The 19,236-nt window shown below is 44.9% G+C and overlaps 1 protein-coding gene across 4 annotated transcripts; it reads right to left on the minus strand.

Annotated features, from left to right (window-relative positions):
• Positions 1-13: 13 nt before the first annotated feature.
• On the minus strand, positions 14-13,606 carry IFT27 (intraflagellar transport 27). Of its 4 annotated transcripts, none has more exons than XR_012764827.1 (8): positions 13,483-13,606; positions 10,231-10,310; positions 9,110-9,169; positions 8,383-8,442; positions 7,310-7,427; positions 6,879-6,988; positions 6,450-6,669; positions 14-349 (listed from the first exon to the last, which is right to left on the minus strand). XR_012764827.1 is itself a non-coding variant. In XM_075428676.1 (7 exons), the coding sequence occupies exons 1-7, from the start codon at positions 13,514-13,516 to the stop codon at positions 6,571-6,573; spliced, it is 561 nt and encodes a 186-aa protein (XP_075284791.1). In that variant the 5' UTR covers positions 13,517-13,606; the 3' UTR covers positions 14-6,570. The 4 variants fall into 4 exon arrangements, 1 of the variants encoding a protein (XP_075284791.1); XR_012764825.1 differs by having other exon boundaries at positions 14-5,928; XR_012764826.1 differs by having other exon boundaries at positions 4,830-6,669.
• Positions 13,607-19,236: the final 5,630 nt, after the last annotated feature.

Here is a 19,236-nt window from a genome sequence, read left to right on the forward strand (position 1 = left end):
AGGAAAAGCAATACAGAAGAAATTCCCTCCATGCAGAGCTGAAGGCATTCTTTATTGTGGGCAATTTTATTCACGAACAGAGTGATTTCTATCTGCTTTACACTGACCTCACACACATTGCATTCTTCTGTTTTTTTAGGTTAAATATTGATCTTCTGGGGAGGTCTTCTGCTGTACGAACTGACCATGGAGATTTTATTGTGAGATGTCAATGCTCAAGTTGTAGTGGGCACTTCTGCTTGGTCAGGTGAGGTGCAGGTTCTCTTTCCATTCCCTGAATGGATGAACATAAGGTATTCCAGATGCTGCAGCACAATTAGGCATAAGTTTATATGCTGTTCTCTCCCGCCTCAAAAAAAAAAAAAAAGTGTAAGAAAATAGATCACCCTACTTTCTAGCAAAAGAAAATAGAGACAGTGCTGGAACTAATTTGTGTTTTAAACGATACAAAGATATGTGGGTAACAATTGTAGGTATCTATTTTCCTCCACTTAGAAATCCCCTCAGAAGAACTGTACTCAATCTGAATTTGCAACATCTCTTCACACTCTCCCATCCTTTTAGTCTGATCGTGTCCTTAGCCTACCTACTCTGTTTTCTCTGGTCTCAGACGAATGTGCTGACTCCAGCCACTGCTCTTCACAGCATCACAGCTTGCTGTTCTTACCTGCCCATACTACTCCTAGGCTTATCGTTCTGGATTCTCGCTATTGCCCTATCAAATCCCAGTGTCAGCCCTGTCACACAGACTTTAACTCATCCTGCCTTGTTCTTTTAAACCTAAACTGATGGCTACCACTGACCTTACTCATCCTGGCTCTGAATTCCCCAAACTGACCTTGGCCCTGAAAATCTCTGTCCAGTTACTTATTCTTATAACCTGCTCCCCAACCTGTAGTGTCATCCAGCTCTACCCTGTATCCTCATTTTCCCTCAATGGCTCACGCAAAAATTACTTTTCCTCCCACTTTATTTCCATACATCATTCTACAAGCCAGCAAAAGCCTTAGGTCTTCCCACCCCTCACTCCCACCCTCCCACTCTGCCTCAGAAAATCCTTTGGGCTCTTCATGAAGGGATATAGACCCCACTCTTTCCTGCATATTCTTACTCCCCTACTGCTCCCACATTTCCCCTGCTTGGGACACAGCAGCTGATCATTTCTGCCTTTATACCTTTCTGCTCACAGTCCCTAACTTCAAGCCCTCATATTGTGTATTTTTCCAGTACTCATGCAGAAAGATTACAGGCTCCACAACCGATGCATATCTGGCTGGAGGGAAACTCATCAAACTGACCCCATCCCTGACCCCAGCTTGACATGTAGGGTCTGTCACATTTCCCTTTTAAACATTGCCAGATTTGGATTTGTTCTCAGAGACCAGGAAAGAGAGCAATTCCAGGCTTCTCTTGACAAACAGCTCTAGGGGAGGAAATATGTGAAGCTGTGACAGAAGAATGAGAGAAAGACCCCCAAGGAGTACAAAAAAAAAACCAAAAACAACAAACAACCAACCACAAACCAAAACTCCAAGTCAGAACGAGAACAGCCAGCGCCTGTGAAAGTTACACTGCGGCAAGCCCTGAAGAGCCAAGCTGAGGCTGCCAGGACTCAGCTGGGGGTCTCCTGCCAGGAAATTACACTCTAGACTGAGCAACATCTGCATCTCTCAGGTGCCTTCAACAGGGAGTCACAACACCTAAAGAGCCCTGAAAAGACTAGAGACTGAGGAGCTCTCTTCTTTCTCCCTCCCTCCCCCCAGCATTGTTGTTCCGGGTCAACAGAGCCAAGGGCAACTGGCACAGAAGATGTTGCTCTCAAGGCAAGATGACAGCAGGAGGAGGAAATAGGATGCGAGAAGCAGAGATGATGTGCCCTTAGGCTAAGACAGGCATTGCAGGGGCCAACATGGCCCTTGAAGAGCTCCTGCTCAGACTCCACCTCTGCTACAGAAGGTGCTAGAAGTCCCTTAGCCCCAGCTTCCATGGAGTACCATCTGCAAGCTGGAAAAATTACTTGCTAAGAACAAGCAGAGGTGGGCATTCTGCATCAAGAAGTGGATATGAGATAGGAGAAAAAGGACTGAGAATGCATGGGGAGAGAGGCATCCTATCGTGGATGGTGTCAGGAATGGAAATGTCTTCCTGCTACTAGCAGACAATCTGCCTTCACACTGCTGGCTTTATACAGGCAGATGAGACAACTGCAAGCAGTTGCCAACCAAACATCATAGATACAGTAATTATTAAAAGCAGAGCAGTCTTGAGCGGGGTATTGGACCCCCATGGATCTGTGTAAGCACCAGCAGAAAGCAGTTGCTGCCTCCAGAACAGAAATGCAGTGTTTTCCCTGCTGTCAGCACCTGCGTCAGGCTCCTGGTTTCTCTTGAGATACAGCTCTTAATTGGGATAGATTGTACGTTTTCCACTGTAGCTCAGCCCAGCTCCCAGTTTAATTGCTAGTTTACGACTTTGCCTGTTTTGTGCTTTCCATGCTACTTCTTTCCCCACTTAATCTAATAGAATTATAGAAAGTATTGCTGGGAGGACCTCAGGAGGCCACACAGTTTATCCTTCTGCCCCAAGGCAGTATTTCATTTTCAACAACATCATGTGTCTTTTTCTATCAGGTCAGATCGGTCCAAGATGTATAGTGGGTAAAGAAACGAAGCTTACCCAGGGGAGTCAATTGGCATAAAAGACTAAATCAGCCCTTTCAGTCACTGAAGTTATATCAGAAATAACCCTCAACTGAATGGTGTCATTTATCAGATCAGTTTTCTTAAAGATGTCCTTTCTTAAATTTTAAGTCTCAAAAATGAACAAATCTCTAGAGTAAACTGTTCCGACAGCCCCACTTCAGTATATTTAATGCTTTATTATGAACAGCAGTGACCACTCCATTGTTAAGACTGAAAAGATCTTATCACAGTATGATCAGCTTTGAAACTCCTATTAACTCCCATAATAAAACCTGATCTTTCTGGAATTTTACATCCTGCATTTCACTCCACAGTAGAATGTGTCTGGCAAGACAAAACAAAACCATTAAAGCGTCTTTAATATGACAACTTTACACAAATGAATTTCCAGTAAAATTTCAGAATGTCAGTCAGCTTCTTAAGGTTTTTTTCTTCCAAGACAATTTGACTAAAAATTCCACTTTTGTTTTCTTTTGTCTAATAATCTCTCTAAGAAGAAATGTCTTGCAGCCTTGGGAATAGATAATGCAGAATTAGAAGGATAAAAAAAAAATCAGCTGGTGATGTATCAAGCAAAGTAAAGCAGGGCACAAGTATAACAGGGATTCTGTGCAGTAGAACCATGAGGACCAAAGGAAAGGTAAGAAGGAGGGACTCCAATGAGGAAAGAATGTTGTTGTCTAATCAAACAAGCAAGCAGGAAAAAGAAGGACTATGTATCTCTTAAAAACGGTTAAAGGTCTGTTTGTTTCCTCCCCCTTCTTTGGAAATTTCAGTTCTGGTTGAGCTGGGTCTCTTCTGGGTTGTAAACACCCATGCTGAGCACCTACAGCACTGCACAGCTGGACAAAGTAGGGGAGCTGTGAGAAGACAACAAGCTTCCTGGTCAGCCGATCATGCTTGCTGCCTTCCTCCAACTGTTCTCCACGGTGTCTGTAATTCAGAGTGATGCTAAGGCTATAAGCAGCAAACATGCATCCTCACCCTACAGATGTGACTGCAACAGTTACTGAACACAGTCAGAGAAACTTCATAATGGCTTCAGACTCTTACTCATCCTGCTTGTCCAGCTCACCTACTCGCTACCATAAACTCCTCCGCACAGACACAAAACTATTTTCCACAGCCTTCCTGTATCTGCCCTCCATGTTCTCTACTCACTCTTCACTACTAGCCTCTACAACCAAGGTCACAAATAAGCCAGGAAAATAGCAACAAGCATCACCTGCATCGTGCTGGTATTATATAGCACATTAGCCAGGAAGGACAACACATTATGCTTTTAAAACCCATTCGGAAGGACCGAGATTGTTATTGTCAAATATATCATTTTGAAGGGCATTAAATTGTGTCTACATTAGTGCTTGAAACAGTCCTGTAAAAAGCAAGTTGGGCAACATGCTTTAGACACAACCTCTTTTTTTAATTCTAGTCATGGCCTGTGGAAAGAGGGAAAGGGGCAGTGGGTGAATCCCTACTGCTAGCTAATTAGCTCATACATTTCCTCTCTCAGGCAATATATCTTTCCCTGCATGGGATGTATTTTTCTTCACTAACCTCTTGCAAGCAGCTTCCCTATAAATCACAAATCACCACTGCAAGCATTCCCTTAATGAGATCCTCCAGCTTTTGCATTCATTTAATAAAACAGCGTTCACCAATCTTCATCCTACCGGTGCACTTAGACTGTTTATTTGAAGTTATGGGAGGTCCTTCTGGTGCAGAGAGATTGAACTCCCTGGCTAAAGATTGCACAGGGATTCATTTTATCACCCATTCCCAAGGCGTTCCTCCCCCCTATATACCATGTCACAGGTGGCACACGCACCTGGTATACCATTTTCAATATGAAAAAATATGTCTTGTGGTGTAATCACATCATCAATAGAACCAGGGAGAAATGAGCTACCAGATCAAAACAAGCCTTCTTTAATTCTTTAACTAGATCAGCACAGAATCCAAAATAACTTTTGTTTTTAATAGTCAGAGGTACTAGCACCTGCAAGCAAGACTCTGCTCAGCCCATGTAAATCACAGGCACTGCTCAGGATTAACGAGACAACCCATGTAAAATAAAAATACCAGTAAACCTAATTCAATTTAAAAAAGAGTGAGTCTTCTAGTTACCCTAGGCCCATAAAGGAGACCTTCCTTCTTCGGAAGAAGCTTTTGCAGCTTTTGAGGTGGCTTCTAGCGAAAGAACCTTTTCATTCTTTTCTTGTGGGCTGAGCTCCTACTTAACCTCTTCAGCTGGTATTCATGCTCCCTAGCTAATTCCCAGCATCAACACACTGTTGCCAGTGAAATGAGCCCAGCTGCTTCTCCAGATTCTTGAAGTGCTTCATAAACTCAGCTACAACATCTGCAGCCGTATTTCTTATGTTCCATCCAATGTACTTTTCCTAGAACTGGGCATAAAAATGGTTATAAAATGCACGTATAAAAGTCTCAAAACACAGATTCCTGAAAAGCCTGCCTGAAAAATTACTCAGTGCTTACTCTCTACAACATTCAGCTTCCATTGCCCAAGGGAGGCTAACATAACCTGGGAGAAAAGAAACGTTACAGTTCTGAACTCCTCAGTGTTGGGCTCAGTTAGAGGGCAGTACCTTATCACAGATGCTTTCACACACTGCATTAGCAAATAGACTCTCACACATGCAACATCAGTACTCCACAGAAAAGAGCAGTTCAGTCCAGGCTTTTACCCTTTCTGATACAAAACTTCCAGCCAGACATGGCTGAGTCAGAGTAATGTAGCCAGGTTGTCTTTCATTTCCCAAGTCCTATTTCCACTAGCGACATCAGAATCGTGGTCTTCAATTCAAAATTCAGGGACAAGCAAGCAACAAAGAGGACACTGATTCTAGTCAGGGTTTGAGAACTGAACCTAATGAGAACACGGTATTGCCAAGTTCAGCTGACAAAAAGAAAAATGACACAAAATCACATTAGATGACAGAGACGTGAAAAAGAAAAAATAATTTAAGTTCGGGACTCGTCTTTAGAATAAAAGAGGTATTCTTGCATTCTGACCCCATTTTGCAGATAAGCAAATTCGAATGTGCCTGTAGGAAGTCCTGCTCGCTTCAAGAGGCGGCTTCTCCAGCAATCTTGTGACCTGGGACCAGCAGAGGGCACTGCGTTACCAAGTGATAGTGGTACAGATGCAAGACGGCTCCTACCAGGCAGTGAACATGAGCCACGCTGAAGAAAGAACCAGATTCTAGAAGTCAGAAACACATATGAATCGTCAGCATACCGGCCCTATAACTGATAAGGGTTACACTGTTAAAACAGGCCTCAAACTCCAGGCACCCCTAGAAACAGACCCAAGTCCAGCTGGATCCTGACATCTTGGTCTCCATGTGTTGATTTTAGGGCATAGGCCTCCTACTCCCAACGCTTTTCAGGCAGCAGGGCCAAACCAATCCTGCTCTGCACCATATGTACCAAGGCTGAATTGCTTAGGTTGATAAACATCCTATCAGCTTCCTCTCTCCTTCTCCAAACCTCTACATCCTTGCTTATAGCAGCAGGAAGTCTGTTTAGACAAGAGACAAGACACTATCAAAGCAAAGAGCTGGCAATTTCCATTCTGCCCTCCCCTTTTACTCCCCGCCTCCTCCAACCTAGCAGACTTTCAGCGAGCAGAGAACCAAGTTAGAGGACATGAAAGGAATGCTGAAGTAGCAACTTCAGAAGAGTGTCTTTCCACTTGCTTATTTCTAGTTTATTTTGAATTACCAGAAGATGACCATGAAGCAGCAAATAGCTCATCTTTTTTCTTCTCTCTGTATTCCATCCTGCAGGACTCTGGGCACTAGAGGAAGCTCAGAGGATAAATACGTCATCCCAGTGACAGCCCTCAAGCTAGTGCATGAAAAGTTTCCACTTTCTCTTTGTACAGTTGGTGGTATGACTTTGCCAGGATGTGGAAAGGGGCGTCAAAATTTTTCATCTCCTTCTGTAAAGAAATAAGAAAGTTGTGAATGACAGATGCAATAAGCATTTCACTATTTCTGCTCTAACTGCTTCACAAAAGACACTAAAACTGAGGGTGAGTTAGGTGACAAACCAGTGGAAGACAGCCCCCAATTATCTTTCTTTACCTGAAAGAGAAGATAAATTTACGAACACCCACTTCCACAGATGGTGAAAAGAGCAGATACTCACCACTGACATCTCACAGTATTCCAGGCCGTGTTTCTCAGCCCACTCCTGTGCTTGTTTCTGCTCCACAACTCGACGACCAACCAGGTCTGTTTTATTCCCCACTAAGACACCTACATAAAAAAAAAAAAAAAAGAAAGAAACAAAGGAAAAACAACAACCCAGAAATGCTGACTTGTTAGCAATAAATGCTGGAACATTTGTAGAAGTAGCTGAAAAAGTTGGAGGCGTGGAGAACAGTCCACAACTACCTAAAAGAGGTTCCATAAAGGAAACATATTCATGCCTTATCTGCTTTGTGATAAAAGCAAATGAGTTGGAGGAAGCCATGCCTGCCTGCAGCTTAAAAGAAATGCCCTATGCCCCATCTCAAGAGGAATAACTGCTGTCATACAAGAGGGAAGCAGAGAACAAGAATCTCACCCATTTCTTACCTGGGATGTGCACTCCAACTGCTTGAGCCCTCAACTTCTCCAACCACTTGGCACAGTTGTTGAAAGATTGCTCATTAGTGACATCATAGACGAGGCACAGGACGTTGGGTTGCTCCCACTGCACAGCAAGAAAGGAACATTGTCAGCTCTAATGAAACTGATGTGGTCAACAGCCAGCCTGTAACCACGGCAAACACAGATGCCAAGACAAAAATAAAAAGCCTAACATACAGGAATCCTATGACCTGGCTGAGGTTTCACATTTTCAGCTGAGCTGACTAAATGGATAGCTGGCACTGGGAAAGGTGGTCTTGCTCTCTTTCCCCATTCCTGTCTGCACAGTCCTGCTCCTTTGCTTGTATTGGCTCTGGAATTCAACTGATCCCTGGGGAAGCTGATTCTTCATGCTGAATCAGCGCAAAATTAATCCTACAGAAAAAAAGTAGAAAGGTTTTCGTCCAGTTTGAGAAGCTGAGCCAGCTTCTGGAGGGGTCCCTTGCAAATCAGACCTAGCACAAGTGCAAAAGTGGAATTGCCTCTTGTAGAGCAATGAACCATTAGGCTGACTTAGTCACCTTATGAAACTTCACGTCAGTTAATTGATCCTACATCTCAAAAGGAGATAATACAACAGAGAACTGCACAGCTAAGGACACAAATGTGTGAAGGAAAAAAATCAAGGCAGTATTATGCTCAAGGACAGTAACAAGTCCTGTTGGATCAAACACATCACTGTAACACAAAAAAACCCCAGCAACAAAAGTAGCAGCAAAATAGATGTTTTCCAAAGAAATAAAAATAACTTTAACCAACAGTACACAGCGATTCTCGGTTAACATCCTTATTTTCTTTGTAAGAAAACTGAATGACTATCTGCCTTCTTTCCTCTGGAAAGTATTTCTTCTAGTACTTTCACAAGTTTTAGAGAGCTAGAACAGGATGCATTGGCAACTGAGGTAATTGCTCCCATTTACACTAAACACAAAGTTTGCTACATCTGCCAGACTGAGGAGTTCAGATCTTCAAAGTAAAAGCACTTCTTTGGAAGAAGAGGACTGTTACATAAGACTTACCAGTTTCTCCAGCATTTCAGAAAATAGATCTTTTCCTGCAGAGTCAAAAATGAAGAATTCCTGAAAGCGGAAGCAGAAAGGCTCTTGCTAGGCAAAATGCAGTGTAGGGAAAGGTTTTCAAAGTAAATACTGGAGCCTGTAACTCCTGCATTTTGTTCAGCATAGCAGTGTCATGTCCCTAAGGGACAAGTTCCCTGCACTAAGAATACTCCAGTTCAGATAGTACGAGAAAAGAAATGGTTATTGTTCATGTTATAATCAATAAAACGGTTACCTCTGAGGCCCCAGGCCCGGTTTCTATCCCTGCTGCAAAGAGAATATGTGGAGTGGGACAGTAACCTGCACTATTTATACAGAATTATACATGTGGTCCACATTCCGCTAGTGGGAGTATAGGGCATTAAGGAAAAATAACAGATAAGTTCCAGCTTTTATAGTTCTAGGAAACATCAACTAAACCTCAGTGTCCTAAAGGACAGAAAAGAATCCTAACAAAGCTGTCAGCAGCTTTGGTTTACAATGTCATGTTGGACACACGTATGTAAAACTTGCATTTTTAAGATTAAACTAACCCTGGAGTATCAGCAATTGTACATGATTAGCCTAATTTCCTTAATGCAACTTAATGGCCTTATGAACATGCTGAGCAACCTTCCACCAGAATGAGACTGAAGTTTGAGCTCTGGATGTCTCTTTCTGACCCAATTTATGTCACAGAAAAACTCACCACACTATCACTTGTCTCTGGAACTGATACAGCCTTCACCAACAGTTCTATGCCCGTTGTCTGTCAAGAAGAATCAGGAAAACAAGGGTCAGAAGAGTTTTTAAGAGCCTGTCCGACTGCATACCAACTATGCATTGGATTGAGGCAATTCTTGTGAATCATTACAATCCCATCAAACATAGACTGCTGGGAACTCCTCATAGCTCGGGTAACATACTCCCACCTACATGTCAAAGCCACGTAGATTTGCTCTGATGGGGAAAAAAGACATCGAGAAGAACGAACATTTTTGTTTATATACAACTAAAGGTATTAGCTGAAATCTGCAGGGCTACATTCACTGTCACATTGTTGCTCCAAAGCATGCCTTAGAACGTTTTGCACCGACCATGTGATCAGCTAACATATGGGACTGAGGTTATTTGTGCCTCTTCCACCTTTCATCTCATTCTGCTTTGTAGCTTGTTTGCTTGTTCTATTTCTATCCTTAACTTCTGGTTTCCATCTTTATTTCAATGAATAAACATATTTTAGGGTTTTTTTTTCTCCACACTCATATTTTCCCTTTTTCACTTTACTTATATTTACTTTTATTTTTATCCCACTTCTGATTAGTCATCACCATTGATTCTCACACTGAAAGACTGCAAACTGTATCCTCTTCATCTGGGAACAGTTTCTGTAGATTATAATTATCTTGGGGCTATGCAGCACATCTTCATGTTTGCATAGTGATAAGCGCACTGTCCACACGCATATTTAATAGTTGGAATTAAAAGCCTTCTCCTTCAGCAATGCTTTTTCAAAGAGCACTCCCTAAAGGGGGAAGCTCTCAAACACCACAAAAGCTTGTGAAAACATTGGTTCAGCAGGAAAATTATAAAATTAACTAAATTACTCTGCATTAAGCTTGAAAACCAGCACCCACACAATGTAAAGACTTACAGAATATTAAATGGCCTCTCTTCAGAATCTAGGCTGTAAGAGAAAGAAAACCCTATAAGGCCCCTCCTTGAATGCCTCAACTTAAAATTATTATTTATTTTGTTCTAGATCTTCTTAGTTTTCTCACGCAACTTGGAAAAATGTTGGATAGCAGTTTGAGCCTGCTGTATGCTTACCAGTGTGTAGTTCTTCTGAAAATGAGCCCCATCATTGCGGAACATCTGGGCTAAAGCACTCTTCCCCACAGCTGGATCCCCTGCAAAACCAAAAACATAAAAGATATTAATTTCATCTTAAAGAATCTTATTTTCCCTCAGTTCTGTTACTATCACATGCCGTAAGAGCTTGGATGCTATAACTCGGAATACAGGCCAGATAACTGTCATAAGAAGCACAAAACAATCTAAAAGGTAATACCCACATGAGGAAATTAATATTGCCATTATGAATACTGATGCTGACATCAGATTTCTGCTCTGTGAACGACAGTAAAGAGCCCCCAGATCAGGATGGAACTGCTGTTTGTTTCAATTCATGTCTACCCAAGAATTAAAATTTCCCAGATCATGTAGAGAAAAACACAATGTGATAAGGAACACTGGGCTGCACAGGAGACCATTTCCTCTCCTTAGATTACCCATTTCCCCAGATTCAAATCCCTGTTATATACTGAGTTCAGGGAAGAGACGGTCATTTATACAGAACCAAGCTGCTTAAGCTGGTAACATTCCTCGATGAACTCTTCTTGCTGACCCTGCTAAGAGAGCAACTCTTGCTGACTCAATGCTGCTGATGCCTCATCAGTTGCATCCTGGGCATAACACAAGCAAATGCCACTTGGCTGGAGAGAAAGAGCCTGCTGATTCATCTCTGTATGGAAGGAAAACCAAGGGGCTTTCAGTTTTGCTCTTCTAGAGCCCAGGCTTTCTGGTATGGCTTGCACAACACTTCAGGCAAAGCTAGCAGCTGCCTGCGTTGGCCTGCTGTTACAGAACTCCATAAGATCCGAAGCAATGGCAGAGAACTGCAGAATTCACATATGCCCACATCACTCCATGCAAAATAGCATAGTCCTTGCAAAACGAAGACTTAATGTTCCCAAGGGGCTTAACCTCTCTTCAAGTACTGTCTCCCTACCCTGGATAGTTCAAAGGATAGGAACCAGGAATTAAACAGCTCAGCAGTTCTAGCTTTACCCTTGATGAAACACTCGTGACAGCCAAGCCTGGAATAAGTCTTTTATGTTATGTTTTTAATGAATAAACCTGGAAAGGGGTATATTTTTACCCTATTACAGCTTCCTAGATGGCATTTTGAGGGAAATTGGGAAAGCTACCTGCTCACATAATATTACAGAGGAGGAAGGGTGTTTTGGATAGTGACAATTGCTCTTAGATGCATTAACCAAACGTAGTTCTTGTTTAAACATTTTTAGCATGCTTGCTTACTTCGAGATGAGTTGAGCTCATAATATTTAGACAGGAAAATCTGGTAAGTCAGCTTGTTTGTTCCCTGATCAGTTCAAGCTTGTGCTGAAGACAACACTCTGTTCTGAATAGAAGCCATTCTGTATTTCAATAGACAATTAGATCTGTCTTTGCAAAATGAGATAGAGAAGCACACATTGCTCCAAACTGCGCAGGCATCATCCGGTGCAAATTTTTAACTAATGTGTTGCCTTTCTTCAGTTTGACAGCCTCAGTTGTTCTTTTTCGCTTCTTATTCTTTGCCATCCTGTTAGCCCATTACATCACTACACTTTCTCAAAATAAGTTTCCTTGTCCTTTTCATTTAGCTCGGTCTCATCTGCCAGTACTGCATCCCACAGTATTTATTCCATGCCTACTTCTGTTATTCTGCCAGAATCTGTAGTGTATCTCTAAAACACCTGCTACTGCCAACTGTCTTTCTACAATGAAAACCTTTTCGTAGTGTCTCCATAGTAAGCTCAAACAACAGTATCTTTTACCATGTGTCTGTAAATTACCCTTGAGAGAACCCAGGAATCACTTTCTGTTGTGAAGTTAATAGTCTTTCTTTTGCTAATAAAAGCCTTTTCCCCCTGTTGTTCTCTTTGACCTTGGTGCAGCTTCCAGTACTGTGAGCCACTCTATTCTTCATAACCATTTTCTTCGGTACACAAGAGTCCCCTGTTTCATCTCTGATGTTTTTGCTCCTACCTATGTAATTGCATTTTCTTGTTCCCTTTAGGTTGTTGTGGTTACTTATCTGTTATGTTTCTTTCGCTATATTGGTCTCTTCTGCAAGAGAGGTTATTTTGCCTGGTCTGCTTCATTAATTTATTATTTTTAACAATACACAGATATTATTGTAGCACTTAGGAGCACTACATATGGGACAGGACCTTCCTGTTGCTTGTGTTGTGAACAGAATTGAAAAGGCAGCTCCAGACCCAATTAGGATTAAGCACCTAACTGGGTCATCCAAAGAAAACCCATGTGAATTTAAAATAGTTGTGCAATTGGCCTTTGGTAACACTAACCAACAAAACCTGAAAGACTTAAGAAAAGGGTACATAATAGAACGTGGAAACTTCCACATTTGAAACTTACACAACATTTCCAATCTAGAAGACATGCAAGATACTCATGCTGTCCACAGTAACTATCAACAGAGGCACGGGGGAGATGAATTCTTTTGCATTTGCCAAAGATCACACCTGGCTTTGTGCAAGTTGATGGTTACCTTCTTCTGAGGTTCCAAAAAAATGCAAACATTTTATTCTGGACGAAAGAAAACAGGTTTGGAGCAAAGAGTTAAACGTGGGAGCTGTCTGCACACTACAGTTTTACAGATTTGTGCTTGTGGCTGAGGCTACACAGAGCTTCAATGTAGAGGGAGGGAAGAAAAGAGAAAAAGCTTTCTTCCCGCAGCGTCAACAGTCAGCTGTACTTACTTTCAACACCTCCATAATCCATCCTGACTAAATAAACCAGTGTCTTCATCTCCCCTTTTTTTTTTCAGGTTAACCTCCAGTTTTCCTAGGGGAAAAAGATGCCTCTGCGAAGCGCACGTGCTTCGTCCTCGTCGCTCGGGCTCTTCCTTTCCGTCACACTCCCAGCATCATCATGTTGGGTTTTTTTTTTTTCCATTTTTCCAGATCCTGCCGTTGCTGGTCCCACTGCGCTCCACACCCTCCCCGAGTGCAGCTCTTGATGCTCCGCACGTCGCAGGAGGGAGGGCACGGGGCAGGTTACAACAAAGGCCATTTCCACCGCCCCCCCCTTTCCCCACCTCCTCTCCGCCGGGGCGGCTCCCCGAGGAGGCGCTGAGAGCGGCCGGGCCGCCTCCCGGCGCCCCCCTCTCGGCCCTGCACCGCCCCGCTGCTGGCCTCGCCCCACCTCGCGGAGCCCGCTCCAGGCCCTTACGGCCAGCGGGGCCGATGGGACCGGACGGGCCGGACTCACCTGCCAGGACGCACTTCGCGGAGAGCTTCACCATCGCCGCGGCACCGGGGGGCAGGCGGCGGCAGGCCGGCGGCTCCTACCGCCGCCGGGCTCTGCCGCGGCCTTAGCAACAGCGCGGCCCTAGCAACCGAATGCCCCGCCTCCTCCAGGAGGCGACTGCCCGCCCAGCACGGTTGGCTGGGAGCTGTGCTCATCAATGCTACCCGGAGTTGCTATTGGTTCTCTTGTCTTTTCCCGCCCACTAAGCGTCCTGTCATTCAAACATGTCTCCCCGCCCCTTCTAGTCTCTGAGGCGGGGCAGCGCGCTAAGCGGATGGCGCCATGGAGTTGCGGGGACGGCAGAGTCGTTTCTGCCCAGCAACTAAGTACGCTGTCAGGAGCTGGTTTGTTATTGGGTAGAACAGAGGGGACCGCACCACGCAGTCAACATTAACCCACTGGGGACAGGGCAGAAAATAATAAAATCACGGGCGAGGAGCTGTGTGGCAGGGGCGCGGCAGCACCAAGGAGGGAAAAGACAAGCGCGGGTGATGGAGAGGAGCTGCCATTTGCCGGCTACGAGCCCACGGAATGGGGTCACCCGCGCGAAAGCGCGCCCGCCGGGCTGGCTGCCTCCATTCCTGCGCATGCGCGCGACCGGACGCGCCTCTGTCTCCCTCCCGCGCCGCCGGCTCTCCCGTCCCGTGGAGCGGGCACGCGCCGTTCCCGCTCGCGCGCCCCGCGCGTGCGCAGGCGCGTAACGGCGGGCACCCCTGGCGCATGGGGTCGTGGGGTGTCCGCCATGGAGGCCGAGGAGCGGGGCCGGTCCTGGGGCGGGAGGTGTGGGGCCAAGGGGAGGGGATCACCGGCTGCGGGAGTCGCGTGGTTTGGGTCACTTTTCCCTCAGGGGCTGAGAGCTGGGGTCGGATCGGAGCGGGAAGTGGAGCTGCCCTGCCCCGGCCTGCACCCCGCTTTATTTCCTGCAGCTGCTTGTAAGTCGGCCACGAGTCCGAGTTTCGGTGTTGCTTGGGTCGCTGTGTTCGAAGCAGACCGTTCATGAGGCCTGTGCGTGCAGTATGCAACGTTTCTTCTCTGACCTGGGTCAGCATTTGGCCTGTTACCCTTTCCTCCAGGTCATGCTTCCTCTTGCTTTTGGTGGTGTTACTGTTCTCCCAGAGAGTTCTCTCCTTGCTCACTGACTTCTTAGTTGCTTTGTTATTAACATCTCAGAATTTTGTTCCTTTTTTTTTTCTTCTTTCTTTGTTATTTTTGTAGTCTTTCACACTGCAGTAAGTTGGTCCCTTGAATTATTTGGGGTTTTTCAAATATTTTTATGGCGATCTCCCTTGACTACTCTCAGACTATTTCTGTGCCCTGTTCTTAATCTTTATACTGATCTTCTGTCTTCTTTAAGCAGTCCAACTCAAACTTTTGGGTTAGAGCTGAAAAAGCTAGCTGTGAACCTGCCTGTTTTTTCCCTTCCTTCCCGTCTCTGAAAGATCTTGCGCTGCTAGAAAGCATGTCAGTAGTAACAAATAATATTTTTTCAGCGTATAAATTTTTCTTGGCTGCGGCTTGCCGCGATTGAGAGACGGGACACCGCTTGATGCAAGCAGGATGTACCTTTTATTGTCCTTACACACATACATTTATACAGATCAAAAGGCAGCGTGTTTTAAACTGATTGGTTAAGTTTCAAACTAGGTACCTATTGATTGGTTAACACAGTTGCTAACACAGACACATTCTTTTCCTAAGTTTATCTAAACTAAGGCCATGCAGACACATTCTTTTCTTATCTAAGGCCCTGCTTCCTCCTTCAGGATGGCTCGGCACTATCTCCCTTCTTCCCAGGGTTTATGGCCCACAAGTTCCAACACATCCTTCCCCATCAATTGCACCGCGCTGGGGGCCCTGCTGAGGCCCACATCTCCCCCTTCCTGTTGTACAATAAGAATTCCTTTTACTGAGCGTGTTACTAGTTTTTGCAAACACTGCAACAGGCATGGAAGGAGTAATAACAGAAAAATAAAAACAGCCAAAGCATACACTGCTGTCTTTATAGCATTTACACAAAACTCATGGTTCACAAGTGTTACAGAAAAGACACGAAACTTTCGTGACTGGTGTCTCTGTACACTGGTTCATACAGTCCTTCTATGTTTATGATTCAACCGTCCTGATTGTCCCGGTCGTCTTGAGGAGATTCACCGACTTGTTGCTCAGAAGGTTGGTCCTGGGTGCGATCCGATTCGTCCTCAGACGGTTGTGGCAACAATTCACGGAAAGGCCGCACGCTTTTCGCTGGAATCCATCAGGGGCCTCTTTCTGTGGAAACACAAGCATAACCTCTGCCCCACGTGATAAGGGGGTAGGGTCCCATGATCTTACCTGTTTCAGGATCTCAAATCAATACTGGGGCCTTGATTGTTGCTTCAAACGAAGCGTTTGTATTAAAATGACGAACTATCGGAGGGTTGCTGTCTAACAGAGAACAATTTAAAAAATTAAAAACATATAAGGCTTTCTGTAGACGCTCCTCAGGGGTAGCAGTCCCTACTCCCCCTTTTTGTTGTTGTAATGAGTGTTTCAGAGATTGATGAGAGCGTTCAATTAAGGATTGGCCTGTAGGGGAGTGAGGAATGCCAGTAACGTGAGTAATCCCCCAGGAGTTAAAAAAAGCTTTTGTTGCGGCACGTAGGCAGGGCCGTTGTCCGTCTTGATTTGAGAGGGTATACCTAAAGTGGCAAAGGCACGCATTAAATGTTTTTGAACATCACGTGTCTTTTCTCCTGTGTGGCAGGAGGTAAATAAGGCACCAGAAAAGGTATCAATGGAAGAGTGAATACATTTTAGATGACCAAATTCTGAAAAGTGGGTTACATCGGTTTGCCACAGTTGTAAGCTCTGCAGTCCCCTAGGATTAACCCTTCCCGCTACCGACGGAAAGGAGTGTTTTTGACAGTCAGGACACACGGCGATAATGTTAGTTGCTTGCTGGGTAGTGAGGTCAAATTGCCGTTTAAGACCTCCAGCATTCTGGTGAAAAAAAGAATCGCTGAGTTTAGCCTGTGCTACGCGATCCGGTAATACTTGCACTGGTAACGTAAGCGTATCAGCTCGTTGATTCCCTTCTGCAATGAAACCAGGTAAAACAGTATGTGCCCTGATGTGCACGACAAAATAGGGATGAGGGCGCGAGTCCAGGAGGAAAATAAGTTCCTGCAATAAAACAAACAATTCAGAATGTGAGACATCACGTAACACAGATGCTTCAGCCCGTTCAACAATTCCTGCAACATAAGTTGAGTCAGTAATTATGTTAAGCGGTGTGGACCACTTTCGGAAAACTCGAACAACCGCGTTCAGGTCTACTATCTGAGGAGAACCAGGCACAGTCTCTATATCCGAGTCCCATTGTCCACGTTGGTCATCCCACCATAAGATGACCGATTTATGCGACTTTCCAGAGCCGTCCGTAAACACGGTGAGGGCCTGCAAGGGTTGGTTGCTTCTTTTTGGCCTGGACAGAAGATGAAAGTCAGCATTGAGTAGCTTATGAGATGGCTGGTGAGAAGTAAGTTGGCCTGTATAGCCAGCTATTGCTATACTGAAGGCATCGGATTGTTGGTGGAGCCACTGTAAGTAAGTACTTGCCACAGGCAAACAGATGCAGGCAAAGTCCATTCCTGATAGTGTCAGTAAACGTTGCCGGGCTCTAATGATTAAAGATGCAAACATCTCGTGCTGTGTTGAAATAGTCTTTGCAGATTGATTGGGTATGAAATTCCATTCAATAATTAGCAGTGGGTCTGATTTCTGAGAATCCCACTGAAATATTAGCGCATGAGGTTGTCGAGCGGGGTTCAAAATAATCAGAAAAAAGGGTAGCTTGGGAGCCCATCGGTGTGCTTGTTGAAGACTTATTGCTGTAGCAACTTTTTGCAGGGAAGTAGTGGCTTCAGGGTCAAGACTGCGGGGGGAGTGCAAGTCAGTGTCCCCTTTTAGCAGTCTAAATAAAGGACTTAGGTCCGCATTAGAAATCCCCAACAGTGGTCGAACCCAATTGATTGTTCCCAACAATTTTTGTGCATCATGTAAATTTTGTATGTCTGTCTGTATCTGCAGAGGCTGGGGAGTTATAGTTTGGGCCCTGATGCGCCAACCTAAGTATTTCCATGGAGATATTTTTTTAATTTTTTCCGGCGCAATACAGAGGCCTGCCGAGTTAATGGCAGCCATGACAAGGGCTACGGCTTCCTCCATGGCCTCATGGAGTTGTGCAGCCACCAGGATGTCATCCATATAGTGATACAACAAGACATTGGGCATCGTAGTTCTAACAGGGGTGAGTACTTTAGCCACGTACCACTGACAAATTGTAGGACTATTCTTCATTCTCTGTGGCAGCACAGCCCACTGGTATCTTTGCAATGGGGCTTGCATGTTGACGCTTGGAACTGAAAAGGCAAATTTAGGAGCATCGTCTGGATGCAGTGGGATATTAAAAAAGCAGTCTTTGAGGTCAATAACAGTCAAGTGCCAATCTCGAGGGATCATAGTAGGGGACGGGAGTCCTGGTTGAAGGGCTCCCATATCTTCCTTAGCGTCATTAATTTTTCTAAGGTCATGGAGTAAGCGCCACTTGTCAGTTTGTTTCTTGATGACAAAGACAGGTGAATTCCAAGGGCTAGTGGAGGGCACGATGTGCCCTTTTGTCAACTGCTCCGTGACTAATTCCTGGAGGGCGTGAAGCTTTTCCAGAAGGAGGGGCCATTGATCTACCCAAATAGGGTCATCGGTTTTCCAAGTTAATTTCAGGGTGTCGCGCACTTCAACGGCCCCATCTAAAAATGGGTTCGAATGGACATTCCCCACTGAGACAGTACGTCGCGCCCCCACAGGACCATAGGAACAGGCAACACAAAAGGCTTAACAGAAGCTGTATGCCCTTCCGGACCTTGGATTTGGATTTATTTTACGCTTTGGTGGTTTTTACCAGTTCCCCCAATTCCAGCTAATGTCTGGGAAACGTTAGCAAAAGGCCATTGTGGAGGCCACTTGGCCTGGGATATTACTGTGACATCAGCTCCAGTATCAATAATCCCATTTAGCATTACTTTTTGCTCCCCATGAATAAGGGTACATTGGTACACAGGTCGTTTCTGAGAAATAGACTGTACCCATAAAATTTGTGGGTTCCCCGTAGATCCAAACCCTCCCTGCCTTTGTGGAGGCTGGTTAGGAACCGGGGAGTCCGTCACTGTGGGAATCAATACCAATTGTGCTATACGGCTGCCTTTTGGCACCGTGCAGGGAGGAAACGGGGTCCATGCCATGATTTTAATTTCATCAGTACTGTCAGAATCAATGACTCCTGGTAGTACAAAAAGTCCTGACAAGGTGGTAGATGATCTTCCTAACAAAAGCGCTTGAGTTTTTTGGGGGTAGGGGCCCCGAAACGTTTGTTAACAATAAGTGAACCGAGGAATCGAGCAACGTTACTGTGTGAGAGGTTGCCAGGTCCAATCTGGCGCTACCAGCTACTGTTGGATGGAGACCTGAGACACTGCTGGTTCCCTCCGTAGGGGTTGAAACGTCGGCTGCGGTATTTGTGTCTGCGCGCGTCGCTGCCCCGCGCTCCGCGATCGGTTTCCCTGTATCGGTTGACCCTGGAAATCATACTTAGACCGACATTGATTAGCATAATGACGCCCTTTTCGGCATCTAGGGCAGACCCCAGGGGCCTGGTGCCTGGTACCAGCATTGGTAGCC

This window comes from Opisthocomus hoazin, chromosome 8 (assembly GCF_030867145.1).
Source record: "Opisthocomus hoazin isolate bOpiHoa1 chromosome 8, bOpiHoa1.hap1, whole genome shotgun sequence".
Classification (NCBI taxonomy): domain Eukaryota; kingdom Metazoa; phylum Chordata; class Aves; order Opisthocomiformes; family Opisthocomidae; genus Opisthocomus; species Opisthocomus hoazin.

Coding starts and splice junctions, on each gene's coding strand:
- IFT27 (XM_075428676.1), bottom strand. CDS start 13,516: ATGGTGAAGCTCTCCGCGAAGTGCGTCCTGGCAG. Junction 9,170..10,230: donor TTCAGAAGAACTACACACTG/GTAAGCATACAG, acceptor TCTTCTTGACAG/ACAACGGGCATAGAACTGTT. Junction 6,670..6,878: donor AATACTGTGAGATGTCAGTG/GTGAGTATCTGC, acceptor ATTTCTTTACAG/AAGGAGATGAAAAATTTTGA.